The sequence below is a fragment of the Microtus pennsylvanicus genome, chromosome 11, assembly GCF_037038515.1.
Source record: "Microtus pennsylvanicus isolate mMicPen1 chromosome 11, mMicPen1.hap1, whole genome shotgun sequence".
NCBI lineage: Eukaryota > Metazoa > Chordata > Mammalia > Rodentia > Cricetidae > Microtus > Microtus pennsylvanicus.
The window spans coordinates 3,904,892-3,920,447 of record NC_134589.1 but is presented as its reverse complement, the minus strand read 5'-3'; the positions used below and the strand labels follow the sequence as shown (position 1 = coordinate 3,920,447).

Below are 15,556 nucleotides of genomic sequence, written 5' to 3'. Positions count from 1 at the left end.
GAAGGAAGTGGTAGAAGCAGCTCATCTAAAGGGCCGAGAGAGTTAAATGTGAGATGCTCACAGGCAGGGGCTCGGTGCTTAGTGCTGACCTCGTGCTATGAGCAAGATGCAGTGGAAACAGCAAGAGCCATGCAGAACACATCAGCAGATTCATTTTGATCAAATATGTACAGAAAATTAAACCAAAAGGAGATAAGTAAATGCCATCAAATGTCAAGGAATGAGATGCAGACACCTGGATTAAGGGAGACAAGAATAGTATCCCTGCTGGGGCTGTTCTTGCCCAGGCCTGCTTCTTGTCTTGGAAGTCAGGGCAGTGGTCTGTTTGCTGAGCATAGAGTTCATCAGGTTGTTAGTCCTTACCGGATGTGAACCAAACACCTGGAACCAAAAGGGATAATGTTTGTTTGACTCACGGCTTCAGCGGTGTCAGGGATCTGGTGATACTGGGATTGATGAAGTAGAGCATAGTGACAGCTGGACCATGTTACCTCACAGCACACAGGAGGCAGAGAGAGAGAGAGAGAGAGAGGACAAGATACAGTCTCAAATACATGCCCCTAGTGACCTACTACTCCCTTGGAGTAAACTCCCTTAGTTTACAAGGCAGGCACAAAAACCAGCTGGAGTGATATTTTCAAAAAACCCGTCTACAGCTTTCAGTCATCTCTTTGTATTAAAAAAAAAAAGCCGGGCGGTGGTGGCGCACGCCTTTAATCCCAGCACTCGGGAGGCAGAGGCAGGCGGATCTCTGAGTTCGAGGCCAGCCTGGTCTACAAGAGCTAGTTCCAGGACAGGAACCAAAAGCTATGGAGAAACCCTGTCTCGAAAAATCAAAAGAAAAAAAAAAGAAATATAAGATAATCTAAAGGGAGGGGAAACTACGTATAGATTATTTACACCTCTGATAAATAGACTGGTACTGACCCAGGCGCTGGTCCACCCAGGATACACAGTGAGAATAGGTTTGTGGGAGGGGCTCTGGCTCTGGCCTGCCCCCCAGGCTTGGGATGAAGTTAAGTTGCTTACCTCACACACAGGAAGCTCTGGGGCAATCTCCAGCACTGCACAAACCGGGCACAGTACATACCTGTAATCCCAGCACTAGACAGAGGTGGATTCAGGAAAATCAGAAATTAGGGTCATCCTCAGCTGGACAGGGAATTTAAGTCCAGTTTGAGCTACATGAAATGCTGTAAAGGGAGGAAGAAAGGGAGGGAGGAAGAAAGAAGAAAGAAAGGAAGGAAGGAAAAAAGAAAGGAGCAAAGAGAGACGCCAACTTCTGATACATTGATCATGTACTTCTAGCTTTTTGTTTCCTGACCCTGCTCAATTGCCTGACAAGGAGATTCAATGCCATGCTGCGGGGAGCTAATGTGGACACTTCTGCTCCACCCCAAAAAGAAGGGGCAAAGGTTAAGTCCATTCTCCTCTTGCTATGCCATCCTTTGCAGAAACACTGCCTACCCAACTTCTGCTTTTAATCTCCACCACACTCAGGATGGGCCCGCGTCCATGCCACAGGCGCACACCAGCTCAACCCCAGGCTGGACGAGAGACGGCCCCACAGCCAGGCGGACAATCAGAGTGGCTTGGGCAGAGACGGCCCCACAGCCAGGCGGACAACGAGAGACGGCCCCACAGCCAGGCGGACAACGAGAGCGGTTTGGGCAGGTTTGGAGTTTATTTGCTGCAGTTCCTTGGAGCTAGTTTACAAGGCAAAAACAAACAAAAACAGCTGGAATAATAATATTTTTAAAAAACCCTGTCAACAACTTTCAGTCATTTCTCTGTATTTTGACAAATTTTTTTTAAAACAAATACAAAATAATCTAAAAGGAGGAAAACTATGTATGGATTATTTACACCTCTGATAAATAGACTGGGACTGAGCCAGATGCTGGTCCGCCCAGGACACACCCATGAGAACTGCTGTGCAGGAGGGGCTCTGGCCCTGGCCCGACTCCCCCACAACAGGGACCGGCACTGCCTGGTTCTCTACCAGGAGGCTCAGTTTCCAGCCTGGACCCTCTTCCGTCACTGTCGCCTTCACACACTCCAGCATCAAGCACCTGAAGCCACTCGAGGCCGGATCCACAGGAAGGGGGCCAGAGTGCTGCCCCCAAACTCACCCCTCTTTGCAAAGCTATTTCCAGAGGTGCTGCCCCCTTCTGAGATTGAGCTCACACAGCCCAGTGGGGGCCCATGGCTCCTCCAACCTGCCTGGAGGCAGCATTCTGCCACTGAGGCCCTGGCCACATGGAGGAGCAGGAGCTGCCCTGAGAGTCCCTGAGAGAACGGCAGGAGATGCTGCATTTCCTGGCTCCCTTCACACTGAGTCAGGAGACCAGGGCCAGCTCACACACATGCCATGGCATGCCATGTCACAGAGGGCAAGGGGACAAAAAGGCCACCTCACCCTTGCTTGACTGCACCCTGCTGAGCAAAACCCCTGCTCCTGGAGGCTACCACAGAGTGCACCAGAATAGTCCAGTTGGGGATACATTTGAGGCAGAAAAGGCTGAAGCCCCAAGGGAATCAGATAAAACCTACTCCTTCCTCTAGAACGAGGAATGGAGTTCTCGGGGAGGAGAAAGAAAAACCAGCTATGAAACAGTCAGCCACCCGGGACCATGGGGTGACCTCCTCACAGTTTTGGTTAATAGGGAAATGCAGACTTTCCGCTTTAAAGCGCAGAGGGCCTGGATACTGAGGGCCAGGCAAGGAGCTATCTACTTCACCCCATCCCACAGGCACTGGGCAGGAGCTACCCATACTGCCTGCCTGCTGCCCTACTGGAGCCCTGGAGGCCTCCCTGTGTCTGCTGGGTGCTGCCAGCAGCTCTGCTTTTGCCCCTCTGGGGTGCCAGCAGTCCCAGAGCCCCTTTCTAGGGGAGGCTTCCCAAGCAGGGCACAGGAGAGCAGGATACAGTGCTACGTTCACTTTTGCTTAAAAAAACAAAAATAAATCTTTATAGTGCGTGGCTTCTTTTCCTTTCCTCCTTTCTCCTTAGTACGTAAGAGTACGTCCTCACAGGCATCTGTGGAGCAGAGGTGAAGGCCCTTGGCCAGGAACACTGCGAGGTAAAGAGAGAGCTCTGGGCGCTGCCGTCAGCCCGCTGAGCCGAGGCGTGGGGATCGCAGCGGTGCTGGGAGCGGCTCCAGCGCCCAGGCGTGGCAGTAGCAGTCTCCAGCCCCAGCCCTCACTGCCACCCTTCTCCCACCTAGAAAACTGAGAAAGCTGAAGCTTAGTCTCTGGGAGCTGGCAGGGACTGGCAGGGGAGCCCTCTGCTCTCCTTTGCTGGGCTCCGCAGCGCCCCTCAAGGGGAGGCAGGAGAAAGGGCCACAGCTTCCTGGGCTGGCTGTGCCCCGGTTCGCTCTCAGTGTCTCTTTGTGGAGGAGACCTTCTTTTTCCGTGCTGCAAGCATCTCGTAGAAAGGGTCTCTGCTGATGGCAGCCCTGGAGGGCAGAAAAGGGAGAGAAGAGGCATGAGGGGCAGACTGACTTAGCTACCAGCTGTCACCAGGAACGCCCACCCTCACTCTGTCCAAGCTTAAGGTGACACACAGGGACATGTAACAAAGTAACTGTGGAGGACTCTGCCTATTTTAAACTAACATTACTTAACATTTGTGAGTAGACTCATACATTCCGTAGCTGAGCTCCAAGTATGGGGATGTGGTTTTCTCAGCCAAGCGACTGTCCTCTGTAGCCCTGAGTGCCATGCCGTAATAAGTTACTCCACTCGTGGTGTTCGAGAGGCTGGCATGGACGGCAGAGGAACTTCTGGGGGCCTGTGAGCACCAGCTCCATGTAGACGAGAGCTGTTGCTGGGGGCCCAGTGTGAAAGGGAACAGCCGTGTTGAGGGAGGGCATGCATGACCTGCACTAGACAGTGGAGGCGGCTAAGGCCACAGAGCTGGTGCTTGGCCTCCTAGGGAAGCAGAGTCTGTGTGATGCTTAGTTCTAGTGGTCACCAGCGACCCAGAGTCCACAGCACACACATTCCAGTGCTCGCTCTCCCTGCCACAATGCTGGCAGCTAGCTGGGTCTCACTATAGGGACTCAGCACCCAAAGGAACATGGCCCGTCAGAAGTCTCTCATTTTCAGGGTGCAGGTGATTCTACTTTGGCTTCTGGGGGTGGCTAACTTTCTGGTAGGCTGCTTGTCCTTGTAGAGCAGTGTTCATGACGTCCAGAGGAAATTATGCTTGGAAACGGTGCCAAGAACTAGGTTGGCATCAGACACTCCTCAGTTATGGGCTGTGTTTAGCTCCCTCTTTATCCCTGGTTCTGAGATCTTGCCCTGTTAATTCTTGGCATTGGAAATCGTATCACTCTGCTCCAACAGGTACAGGCTCCCCGTGGCTGACAGTGGACACCTCTGGTTTACTGAGTGTCTGATTGCAGCCTAGACTCCGTTGAACTCAGTATTGAGATGGACATGTGAAACAGGAGTCTGCTCAGGCTGCTGGGAACCCCTAGGAAGGGCAGCTGCCAAGGGAAAGTATCTTGGCTCTTCTACAACTCCGCGAAGCCCATGACCCCAGTGCTCTCTCGTCTCTCCCCTCCACACAGGTTCTGAGCCATGCAGTGTTGCAGCTCCTCATCTGTGGGATGGTGCTTATCATTTTCTGGGCCTTCCTCATGGGGATGTCCCGGGATGTAGAGACCACGACACAGAGTCCCAGCATCTGCATATCCTCCAGGTGCAGAGCCAGGTCACCCAGGGAAACATTAAGACTAGTTGGGGGAGTTGTGAGAGGAGCTTGGCAGTATCATGAGGAAGTCTAGCATCCACCAAAGGCCCAGTATTCACAAGAATTCAAGAGCATTTTAAAGAACACTCCATTTTTCTGATTAGAGCAGCAAAAGCTTATATAATAGCCAAAATGGATAAAAATAGCCAAAATTCTTTTGAAAGAATTGAGGGGAAGGAGCCTTTACCAAAGCATATTCTACTGTCAGAGGCAACGGGTGTTCACATGGGAAGACAGTGGTCCACACAGGCCGGTCAGAGGCTATTCAGACTGTGGTATAACCACATGTCAAACAGACACTTACTGGATTGAGAGAATAGTTCCAACCCTCACGCTAAACCACAGGCAAGAAATGAACTTCCAACAAAAGGGCATAGGAGATATCGAGTGCTATCTGTTCCCTGGTCTCAGGTCTTTTCACGACACGGAGCCAATGCTCAGAGGATGGGTTGCCTACCTGGCCCCATCTGTAGACCATAACTGTCACAATGGCTGTCACTTAAGGACAATGCCTAAATCAGGGCAGCATGCTCTCAACCTCAGCACTCTACCTTAGTCCTCAAGCAGCCCTCTAAGTTGGGAATTCCAGAGAAAGATGGATAACATGCCCCCTGACCTGAGTCCAAGCCCCAGCCATCTGCTCCCTTTCTTTGCAGAGCAAAGCACCAGCCCCGCTGTACTGGCACTCCTACGGCTCTCGTCTTGGGCAAACACTGCACTGGGTGAGTGAAGTCCTCAAACATAATTTAGACTAGGTAACAGTTACGTCCCGAGGAAAGCTGTAGCTGAGTGGCAGGCATGCTATGTCCGACGACACAGAGGCAGCCTGTGACCTGATGGCATATCTCCGTCACTCCTCAGGTCACTAGGACCCAGATAACAAGGAAAGCTAAGGAAAACACCTGCATAACTGAAGATCGAAGCCCTCAGAACTGTGACTAAGAATGTATTACTGCAAGGAATAATTGCAGAGAGGGTGGGGAAGTCAGACCGCACAATGGCCATCTTCCTGGGGCAAGGAGAAAGATGCCCATCACCCAGGTTTCATCTGAGTCCCAGGGGCAATGTTGGTGGAAGATGTGAATGAGCTTTGCAAAGCCTGTTTCGAGTCACGTGCCACACTAGGACGTTCCTGTCTCTGCAGTAAACCTCACGTTGTGGGACTTGGAGAAGCTCCTCCACAAAGGTTGCTGTGTTCTCACAGCACATGGTGAGGGGCTGGGCTCTGCTTCATGACCGTGCATCTCCCTTCTGCCCCTTTCCACAACTCTCATGACCTATGGGCCTTAGTTCCCATATCTGTGACTGGGAGAACGGTCTCTCTGGATAAAAAAGTACAATGAAGTCGAGCGCTATTCACTGGGGAGGCACCAGGGAGAGAGCTGTTCCCCCAGCCACGTACACAATGGAGGTAGGTGGCCTTTGTCCCCACTCTGGGCCTTTGAATTCTCTTAGTGCCTTAGGCTGCAGACATGACTTAGTATGGCTCGAACAGGAAGAAAACCAAAGGCCTGCTGGGAAGCAAGCTGGGAACCCAGAGCTGGAAGGACAGGAGCTGCAGAGGAGAGGCCAGTCCTCCAGCGTGTGGGGGCCACCTACTTGATGCACTTGATCCACTCCTCCTTCTCTTCGGGAGTGGGGGCTGAGATGCGGTACACAGTGTGGTTCCCTTCCACCACTCGCCCGTCGGCCTCCGTCTTACAGGCCTTAATCACCTGGTCTTTATTGTCAGGGATATAAAGTTCAAAGCAGTTCTGAGAAGAAGAGAAAGTGCAGTCAGATTTTAGGAAGCTGCTGACCAAGGAAAATATTATTTCCCCACACCCTTTCTTACTCTCAAGAACTATACATTAGGGAAGTGAGGGCAGAGGACAAAGTCAGTTGATAAGGTGCTGGCCATAGGAGCATGAGGACCTGAGTTTGCTTCTGCATTTAAAAAGCCAAGTATGTGTTAAGCCAGGCGGTGGTGGCACACACATTTAATCCCAGCACTCGGGAGGCAGAGACAGGAGGATCTCTGTGAGTTCAAGGCCAGCCTTGTCTACAAGAGCTAGTTCCAGGACAGGCCCCAAAGCTACAGAGAAACCCTGTCTCGAAAAACAAAAGACAAAAAACAAAACAAAAAAAAATTTAAAAAGCCAAGTGTGGGCCAGTGTGGTGGTGCACACCTTTACACCCCTCCCCCTGCTCTTGGGAGGCAGAGGCAGGTGGATTTATGAGTTCAAGGCCAGCCTGGTCTACAATGCAAGCTCTAGGACAGCTAGGGCTATGCAGTCTCGAAAAAACAAAAATAAATAAGCAATAAAAATATAAATTTGTGTGTGGGTACACACAGGCAGGTGCACTAAACGAGCATGGTACGCGGAAGACAACCTTGAGTGCCAGTCCCTGTCTCCTACCTTGATTGAGACAGGGTCTCACTGCTGTTTCCCACTGCATACGCGAGGTTAGCAAGCCCATGGGCTTCTCCATTCCCTGCTTCACTGCAGGAGTGCTAGTGACACACGTCACCACACCCAGCTTCTCTGAGGATCCCAACTCAGGTTCTGGCGCTTGCCAAAACTTGTCCCACTCACACTTTCTCCCCCAGCCTGAGACCCTGTCTCAGAAAACAAGGTGGGCAGTTCCTGAGGAACGATACTTGAGGTTGACCTCACGTGCATATGTGTAAACACATTCCCCATACATGTGCACCTGCACACATACACAAATATTTCTTCTATGTAAAAAGACACTCAGACTAGAACACTGCAGGTTGTCAACTGTGTTTCAGACCTCTCTGTTGACTGAGATGCTGGCCTGACATCTGCTGGCTCCATTCCTGACGGACAGGAGCACGCACAGAGCTGCAGGGGAAGGCTGCTCCCACGCCTCATAGTGCATCGGTTATAAAGTCAGCACTGAGCTGCGGGTGCTCACAGCTGACCTGTAGGGGACGGCTCAGTCAGTAGGTGATGGAGGCAGGCCGACTAAAGACAATAAGGCTATTTGTTTCATCTTTCCCTTGAACACTAAGGATAATCAGAACGGGGGGAGGCAAAGGCATGGCTTTGTTTTCTAGGTTCTCATGTCTGTCTTAAAATGCCTTTGAATGTCACTCTTCTTCAGAGCAAGGTTATGACCAGCCCTTCTGGCCCTGGGCATTGTCACAGGAACACTTACTGGCTTTTTGGAGTCTTCTACCTCTCGGATGCTCAGATTCTCTAAGGGGATGATCCCACGGGGCTCTTTATCCTGCAAGAGTGCAGAAGGATGTCACTCTCGGCTGAGGAAACACCTGCTTCCCCCTCAGCCCATCTGACTTCTCCCAGGTTGGCTTCAGCCACCCTTGGGTTCTACAACAGGATCAGGGTCAGCAGTGTGTGGCAAAACTGGGAAAAATCCAAAGCCCTCTGCAGATCACAAAGTCAGAGAGCTCAGCAGGTGCCATCAAAGTGTCCCTGGAAATGACCCATGGGGCATCAAGCAGGAGATGTGTCTTCCCCCTCCTCCATGTCCTTTTCTAGCCGTGGTTCTGAGCAACTAACTCCTGGAAACATTTTCAGGCCTAGGTCTAGGCCTTCCTGCTCATGCCTGACATAGGGATTCCAGCTGAGTTTCAAATTGCCTCTTGCTCACTGCACATCACCTGAAGTTGTAACCCCTGGGACAGCTGCTCCAAGATCCACAGAGGTGCCTGAGCTCAGGTCCAGACAGACCCTCCCCCCTCCTTCACCTCAGCTGGCCCTCGAGGTACTGCCCACTGTGTCAGCCAAGGCCCCCACCATGAACACACTTCTACCCATCCCAGCCAGCTAACCTAGGTCAAGACGTGGTGCTCCTCAAACATATTAGTCAGAGTTATACATGTGCAATATGTCAAAAATGAGCTGAAGTCCTGTTCTGCCCTCTAGATCATTCTGGTCACTAGTTAAGAGACTCCAGACGATTTCCCTGGAATCTCTGGGGACCAAGTGTTTGCCACTCTACTTTCTATAGTGTGTCAAGAGAACTGGAGGAGGCTCGTGTGGAGCTTGTCCAGGGAAGAGCTGGCTCCACCTGTTGGCTCCCAGAAGCCCCAAAGGCAGCTTCCTGGGTGAACACACCATCCCATTACAGAGTCAAGTCCTGCCCGCTCTGGACTTTCCTCCCTCACTACTCTGCTCCACTCTCACTGGCCTGTGTCTTCCTCCAGGCCAAAGGGTGGAGTGGGCTGATCTCATGCCCAAGCTGCATCAAAGCTGCTCTGCAAGCCCAGCGATTACTCCGTTCCCACTGCCAGAGAGCAGCTGTGCCCTTTCTGCTCTGGTTGTCTCATCCCACGCACTCAGTTACTCTGTGTCAGTATCTCGTAGCCCTTGCTGGGAAACCTCTCCTTGCTGCCTAGACCCTATAAAGTCAAAGGAAAGAAGGGTTTTGGAGGGTGGGGGCCCTGGAAGGAAACCTACTTAGCCTTTTATGCACAGTACCCTGGGGAAGGAACAGGGAGACTCTTACTATTTTTATATACTTAACGTATTGTTCTAATGTTTGAAAAGAAGTTAAACACAGCAAAGCCAAGCCTGCATGCAGCACTTGGGCGGCATGCGTGGGGCCCTGGTGAGACATACTTTGAAAACAATTTCCTGTCAGGCCCACAGCCATCCTTAGCATGAATGACTGAACTAAACCTGTTAACTCTATGAGGTTAACCTGGAACACACTATGTAGCCCAGGCTAGCCTCAAACTTGTGTAATGCTCCTGTTGCTTTTCTTAAACTTTCTTAAAACCATTTTGCACCTCCTTGACCACATATAAGGCTTCAGCCCTGCTTTCTCAGTGGGGTCAATGACTTTTAATCAGTGAAAATTCAGCCAAGTTAGCTACACCGACCTAGTTCAAGACTTTAGTCCAATATATATGCAAGAAGAACCACCTCCACAGGTGCCCAGGAAGATGGCAGAACCATAGTGCCGTGTCACCAGTGTGGGAGTCACGGTCTGAGCACCAACACCCGATGGCTTCCTGCGTGTTCCGCCCACAGGAGTCTGGAGGAATTTTACTGGATATTTCTTATTCCTGCAGCTCCAAAAGGCACCTGCAGGAAGACCGTCCTGCAGTGACGTCTTATCCCACTGAGCAGACACCCACGAGTTTCCATGGGGTAAGGAAACTTCCTCCCATTCCATCCCGCCCTTTCTCTCTATTGTCCCTCTTCTCACCGGGGCTGCTCTTTCTGAGTCAGATCCTTTGGCATTTCTGAGACCACAGAAAATCTAAATTCTCCAACTCACGATTATTATCCCTTTCACTAGGTTCACATGTCTTTCCTGGCAGCTGGCTCCAGTTCCTTGTTTCCAGCCCAGCTACGAACAAGCCCCCAACACTGTGTTCACTGCTCCTTCTCAGTTCTGGGACTTGTGTCTCCATTTTATCTAAAGTCAGGTGCTGGCTCTGAACCACAGTCTCCTGGCCAGCCCCTCCACACCCATTCTAAGATCTACCTTAGCTCTTCCTTGACCCCCCCAGGGAAGTAGGGGACAGATCTGACTGTCTTCCCAGGCCCCGCTCTGGCTGTGTTTGGTTAGAGTGGTTTGGAAGTGGAGGACTGGACCAGCAGATACTCACCGTGGTGTACTCAAAGTAGTAAAGGCAGTTGTCTGTCAGAATGAACCAGCGCCTCTTCCAGGTCTTTACCCTGCCACCTGACAGCAAAAAAGAGGATGTTCTTGACAACAGACATCAAAGCAGGTGCATGCTACATACACACACGCGCACCCACCCACCCACAGACACACCCACACACATACACACACCCCCACACACACCTCTCTTCCCAGGGAGGGCATGGGTCGGGCAGGGCATCAGGAGAACATTTAGATCATGGCAAAATTTACATCAGTGACAAGACACAGCCAAGACAGAAGCATCTTTCACAGAGTGAAAGTCTATGGTATGAGCAGAGCAAGCGTGTCTGGGTGACACCCTGAGATGTCCCGGACAGCAAGATGAGAGCATGGGCTAGGGAGGAAGACCCAGGGCAATGGCGGTGCAATGCAGGTGTACCTGAGGCTGGAGAAGCCAGCCGTACCCTGTGTGGTAGATACAGGCAAAGGAAAAAAGAAGGGAGGTGTCAGCACCCTGATGCAGGTGGCATGGGCAGGGAGTTCCATGAAGTGACAGGAGAAAAGATACAGAAAGTGAGGCAATATGAGCCCTTACAGCCAAATCATGGCTTTCCTCTCCCACCTGCCTGTGGAAGTTCTCACTGGCTTCAGCCCCCTTGGTTAGTGTCCTGAGAGTCATGTCCTCGAGTTCTGGGTGTGAACTGAAGCAGGGCTCCTTTACCAGGAAAGGACTAGCCTATCCAAGAGGTCAGTTCAGGAGCCTTTCCACTGTGGCCTTGTGTGACTAAGTACAGGAGGCAGCCCTGACAGCTAGGAGGTGGTGACTAGCAGCTGATCAAGGCCTTCCTTAGTCCTCTTCAATGCTAGCAAGATTTAAGCAGCAAAGTGTGGGCCTTGTGACGTTACTCTGCGTTGGTACAGGGGAACTGTGCCCACTCTGAAGGAGGCTACATCCTCATTTGAATCATGCTCAGGATGCCCACTTTCCCCGACTTACCTCTGGTCAGGGGAGACCGTCTTGACACGAACCATTTGGAATTACCCAAGGGATTCCCGTGCTGACATGTACACGAGATTGCATAAACACACTTAGTCCCTGACCTTAGCACTATGGAGAATATTATTTCTCTACAGTCTACATGGAGGGCAGGGGAGTGGGACACCTGCCATGCCTACCCCCCTGCTCCCCTGACCTCTTGCTAACAGCCATGCAGAGCAGGGCAATTTTACAAAGACTGTTTCCAAATGCCAGCATCTGCATGCAGGCTCATCCCTAGAATCTGAGAGAAGAGGTCCTGCGGAACAGGTAGGACCTAGACCTTTCTGGGCTATTTTACAGCTCTGCCTGGGTGCCTGAGCTGGAGGAGTGGAGAAGGACATGTAAGCATCATTAACTACAAGATTCTAAATGACCGAGACCTAGGTTTCCAGATGGAGTGTGCCAGCCACCAACCCTTCTGTGTGGTGCACAGTGAGGCACTCTCCCTCATGGTGATCGTCTGTAAGTTTCATGGAAGCACCCCAAGGGTGAGTGGCATGAATGAGAAAAGACATGAGTAATATATGACATGCATGTTGGCCAACAGGGAGGCTGGGCAGAATTAGAACAAATGAGAAGGAAGACAAAGAATGTGCTCAAAACTGAAGGAGTTGGTCTTAAATTGGATCCCTTCCCATTTCTGAGTTTGAATGCTTCTGTCTTCCAGCCTCTTGGGGAGATCGTTTCCCATTCAGGGCTTGGTACACAAGGATGGCCAACCCATGCTGACCTCCCATGCACTCTGTCGCAGGACATTACCCCAGGTGACAATGGGGCTCAGGAAAGGGTGGAAAAAGTGAGTTAGATACCAAAAGAAACAAGATGGCAGGAAATCAAGAAGAAGAAGCAAAGCTGGGAAGTTCTGTCTGGTTATAAAGCTTCATTACGTCCCCCGGACAGTTTGCTGCACCACAGAGCCCTCTACCACAAAGCATCCTTGCGGGAACCACGGGGAACACTTCCACGTGGAAAGAAAAACAGACATGGGACAAGCAGACAGATCGATGTGAGCCTAGGACAGTCCCTGTGGAACTCACAGGACCCCCCCCCCCCTCCAGGGCTTCGCGGGCCTCCCTTAGACAGAAGGGCTGCACTGCCCTAACGGTGCAGCCTGCCTGTTCCGAGCACTGGAAGGAATGACTGTGTTTGCTCTCCTAAGGGTGGCTCTGTTCTAGTCAAGCTTAGGCACAGATCCAAGGAGTATTCTGGTTCCTCTGAATGTTTCCCCATATCAGCAACCAGAGAACTACAAGGCCAATCTGAGTTTTGAGGATGACTCTTTGAAACAGATGGGGATTTGTACCAGAAGAAACACAGACAGAGGATCCAGACTATGAGGCCTCCCTGATACTCAAGAAATGGAATCAAGGACTACAGGTAGGGGTTTCTGGTTTCGAGGTTTTAAAATTTCCGCTTGTGAGTGTGGAAGACACCATTTCTCTTTTTCATGGAAAGGCAAATGCCTCAAGTGTCTTCTAATTTAACCTTTCCTCAGAAGCACATGGCTTTGGGAGTTAACGCAGCAGCACCCTCTTCTCTGATTCCTCACGTCAGAAATTACTTTTGATCAGATTGACATCAGGGGTCAATTTGAATCCAGCAATTCCCAGGAACACAAAGCCTGTGCTCCTCAGCCTTCCCCAGCTTGCTCCAGGCTAGGACTGCGAGACTACTTCCAGTTTGGGGCCTCTGACCTGGCGGCTGCTGTACCACTCTCTGCTCCAAGAGGAAGTGTGAACACTGCCCCAAACCCCTGATCCTGGCTGGTTCCCTAGGGACTGTACAGTAAGTTAGAAGCAGCATTAACACTACTACCAGCAATTAAAAAACAAAATAACCAAAAATAACAAAATTAAAAAAAAAAAAAAACCAAAACGCTGCAGCAATGACAGTGGCCTGGGCAGAGTGAGCGAGCAGGTTGCAGGGTTACATACCTCCTGGAGTTTGGGGCAAGGAAAAGGAGAGCCAAAATCATGGAAACATATAAATGAGGGAGAAAAGAAAATTAAAACAAAGAAATCAAACCCGATTCCTTAATCTTAAAGTGCAGCGCACCGGTCACATTTATGTATGCCTGGAGAGGGAGGTAGACCTGAAAACACTGGTGGGCAGCTGACCACCATGCTAGTCAGCAAGGTTGGAGGCCTTACCCACACCTGGCCTAACAGTGCCACAAATCCATTGTTGTAAGGCCAGCATTTGCCAGACTCCTCACAACCCAGAGCAAAGAGGGGGATGTGCACCTCTGAGAAAGTCGGTATCTTCCTTAAGACACCATCACTTTTTAAATGTGTGCAAGGATGCACACACGTAACCCACAGATATACATGTACATATGTGTGTACACAAGGACACACATGCTTATGGCTCTCTGCATACAGGGACATAGACAGACAACTACAGAGGGCACAAAGTCCTACCCTGTGCGGTGTACAGACACAGAGGACCGCGTCTCAGTGTGCCACAGTGGAAACACCCTAGGCAGTTGGAAAACGTGAAGCAATGGCCCCACGATGAACAAGTCCCATATCGTTAGAGTTTTATTCTTTAGGATGAAGCCTTGCTCTACCACCAGGCCAGCTCGATGTCATGGGCTCCAGGGATTCTCCTGCTGTCTCCTGCTTGTCTGGGATCACAGGTGTGCACCATTGCACTCCGTTTAAATTTTTGATTTTTAAAAATATAGGATGCCTCATGAATTTGCATGTCAACCTGGTACAAGAGCCAAGATCATCTCTGTTCTAATTTTAGTGTCTCAGCTGTCAAAGCTAACACTTAGCATTCTCATGGAAACAAATTTCCCTGGAGGGGAAAATAAATCTAAACTTGGAGACACTTTTGAAATTCCCAGCACATTTCCTCTTCACTCCATGGGTTGGATAAGAAGAATGTGGAGCAGGTCACCCATGGGTTAAACATTTCAGACCCTCTGCTTAGAGATCACAGACTGTTGGCCACAGTCAGACACTGCAAGGCTCTAATCAGTGAAGCAGTACTTGAAGGGAATTTATGAATTGTCATGTGGGAACACAGGCTTTAGGCCTTATAAAGGAATGTCAACCCCAGCCTAGCTGGATGAATTAGTAGCAGAGGGTGTGCTATCTTACTTTTCTGCATGTGTCAGTAAGGGCCAAGAGTGGGATGCTGCTTATCAGGACAAGTAACCGAGATGGAGGAGGAGCATGTCTCTAATGGGTTACGTCCTTCTGATATGGGATTAGCTCATCAAAGGCCAAGGCAGAAGGAAATGAATGTGCTCTCTAGAGTTCAAAAAAACTTGAATATTATCATGTCCAGAGAGTTCAGAGACCTCTCTTATGTCTGATAATTAATAAAGCAATCACAGGTGGACATGGATGTGCATGAGAACCCACTGAATTTCTTCTGTTTAGTTACTTTGTCACCTTCCTGGCAAGGCATGACCATAAATCTTAACAATACAGGCTTACTTCTGGCAGAGGGAAGAGAGATGCACCTGCACTTTTTGATGACACAATCATTAATGTGGCTGATTGGGACTGGAAAGGGGGTCAATGCCAGAGCATGAGGAAGAGTGCTGTGGTTTGCGCTGCAGCCAAGGGCTCTAGGTTTGCCATGCACACTGCCTGTGGGAGCCAGATGCAGAGGGAAGTGATGATGCATTGGGTGGGGCAGGAGTGCCAGGGATAAATCTGGGATGGGAAGTAGAGAGATGGATATGGCTGGTTACCCTCCCAAGGGTAAGAGGGCAGAAAGGGGGAATGGATCAGGTCCCTAGAAAGTGCCTCAAAGAACATGGCCATCTATTCAGGAATGAACACACAGGGCCCAGATACACATGGGCAATGTTTACAAGGGAGCCCAGGAGTCTCCATTCTATGGTGAATGGCCATCAGCAGCTTTCTTTCTGGAGGTGGGACTTTTAATAAGAGCATAACTCAGGGCATTCTCTGTGGGTGGGATGCCTGTGACCTGCCCCTGCCCCACACCCCAGGCCTGTGTGCACATAGCCCTTCTTCCTGAGCTCTACTGCAGGGACCCCACGCTGGGTCGCTGGGAGAGGGGACTCACCAAGTTTCAGCAGCCAGCCTTCTCTGTCCGGGTTGAAGAAAGTGTGGGTGAGGTCATTCCCGTCATCTTCCGGGATTTTAAAGGGTTCGTTTTTTATGCTCTCATAGAGATTCTGGGACAGA

At 50.6% G+C, this 15,556-nt stretch overlaps 1 protein-coding gene and 1 long non-coding RNA gene across 5 annotated transcripts in view; both read right to left on the bottom strand.

Annotated features, from left to right (window-relative positions):
- Positions 1 to 364: 364 nt before the first annotated feature.
- Positions 365 to 1,496, bottom strand: LOC142831834 (uncharacterized). Its single transcript, XR_012907078.1, has 3 exons — positions 1,468 to 1,496; positions 1,091 to 1,193; positions 365 to 381 (listed from the first exon to the last, which is right to left on the bottom strand). It is a non-coding gene; the product is annotated as an uncharacterized LOC142831834 (long non-coding RNA).
- Positions 1,497 to 1,661: 165 nt separating this feature from the next.
- The window catches only part of Cyth1 (cytohesin 1), an 84,086-nt gene continuing 70,191 nt past the window's right edge, over positions 1,662 to 15,556 (bottom strand). For 3 of the 4 annotated variants that reach the window (XM_075989964.1, XM_075989963.1, XM_075989965.1), the window contains exons 9-13: positions 15,435 to 15,546; positions 10,347 to 10,423; positions 7,922 to 7,993; positions 6,359 to 6,513; positions 1,662 to 3,458 (exon numbers count right to left, since the gene is read on the bottom strand). In XM_075989964.1, the coding sequence (XP_075846079.1) occupies positions 3,380 to 3,458; positions 6,359 to 6,513; positions 7,922 to 7,993; positions 10,347 to 10,423; positions 15,435 to 15,546 (495 nt within the window). In that variant the 3' untranslated portion in view covers positions 1,662 to 3,379. Of the gene's footprint in view, positions 3,459 to 6,358; positions 6,514 to 7,921; positions 7,994 to 10,346; positions 10,424 to 13,318; positions 15,547 to 15,556 lie in introns of all 4 variants that reach the window. The other variant, XR_012912231.1, reaches the window with a different exon arrangement.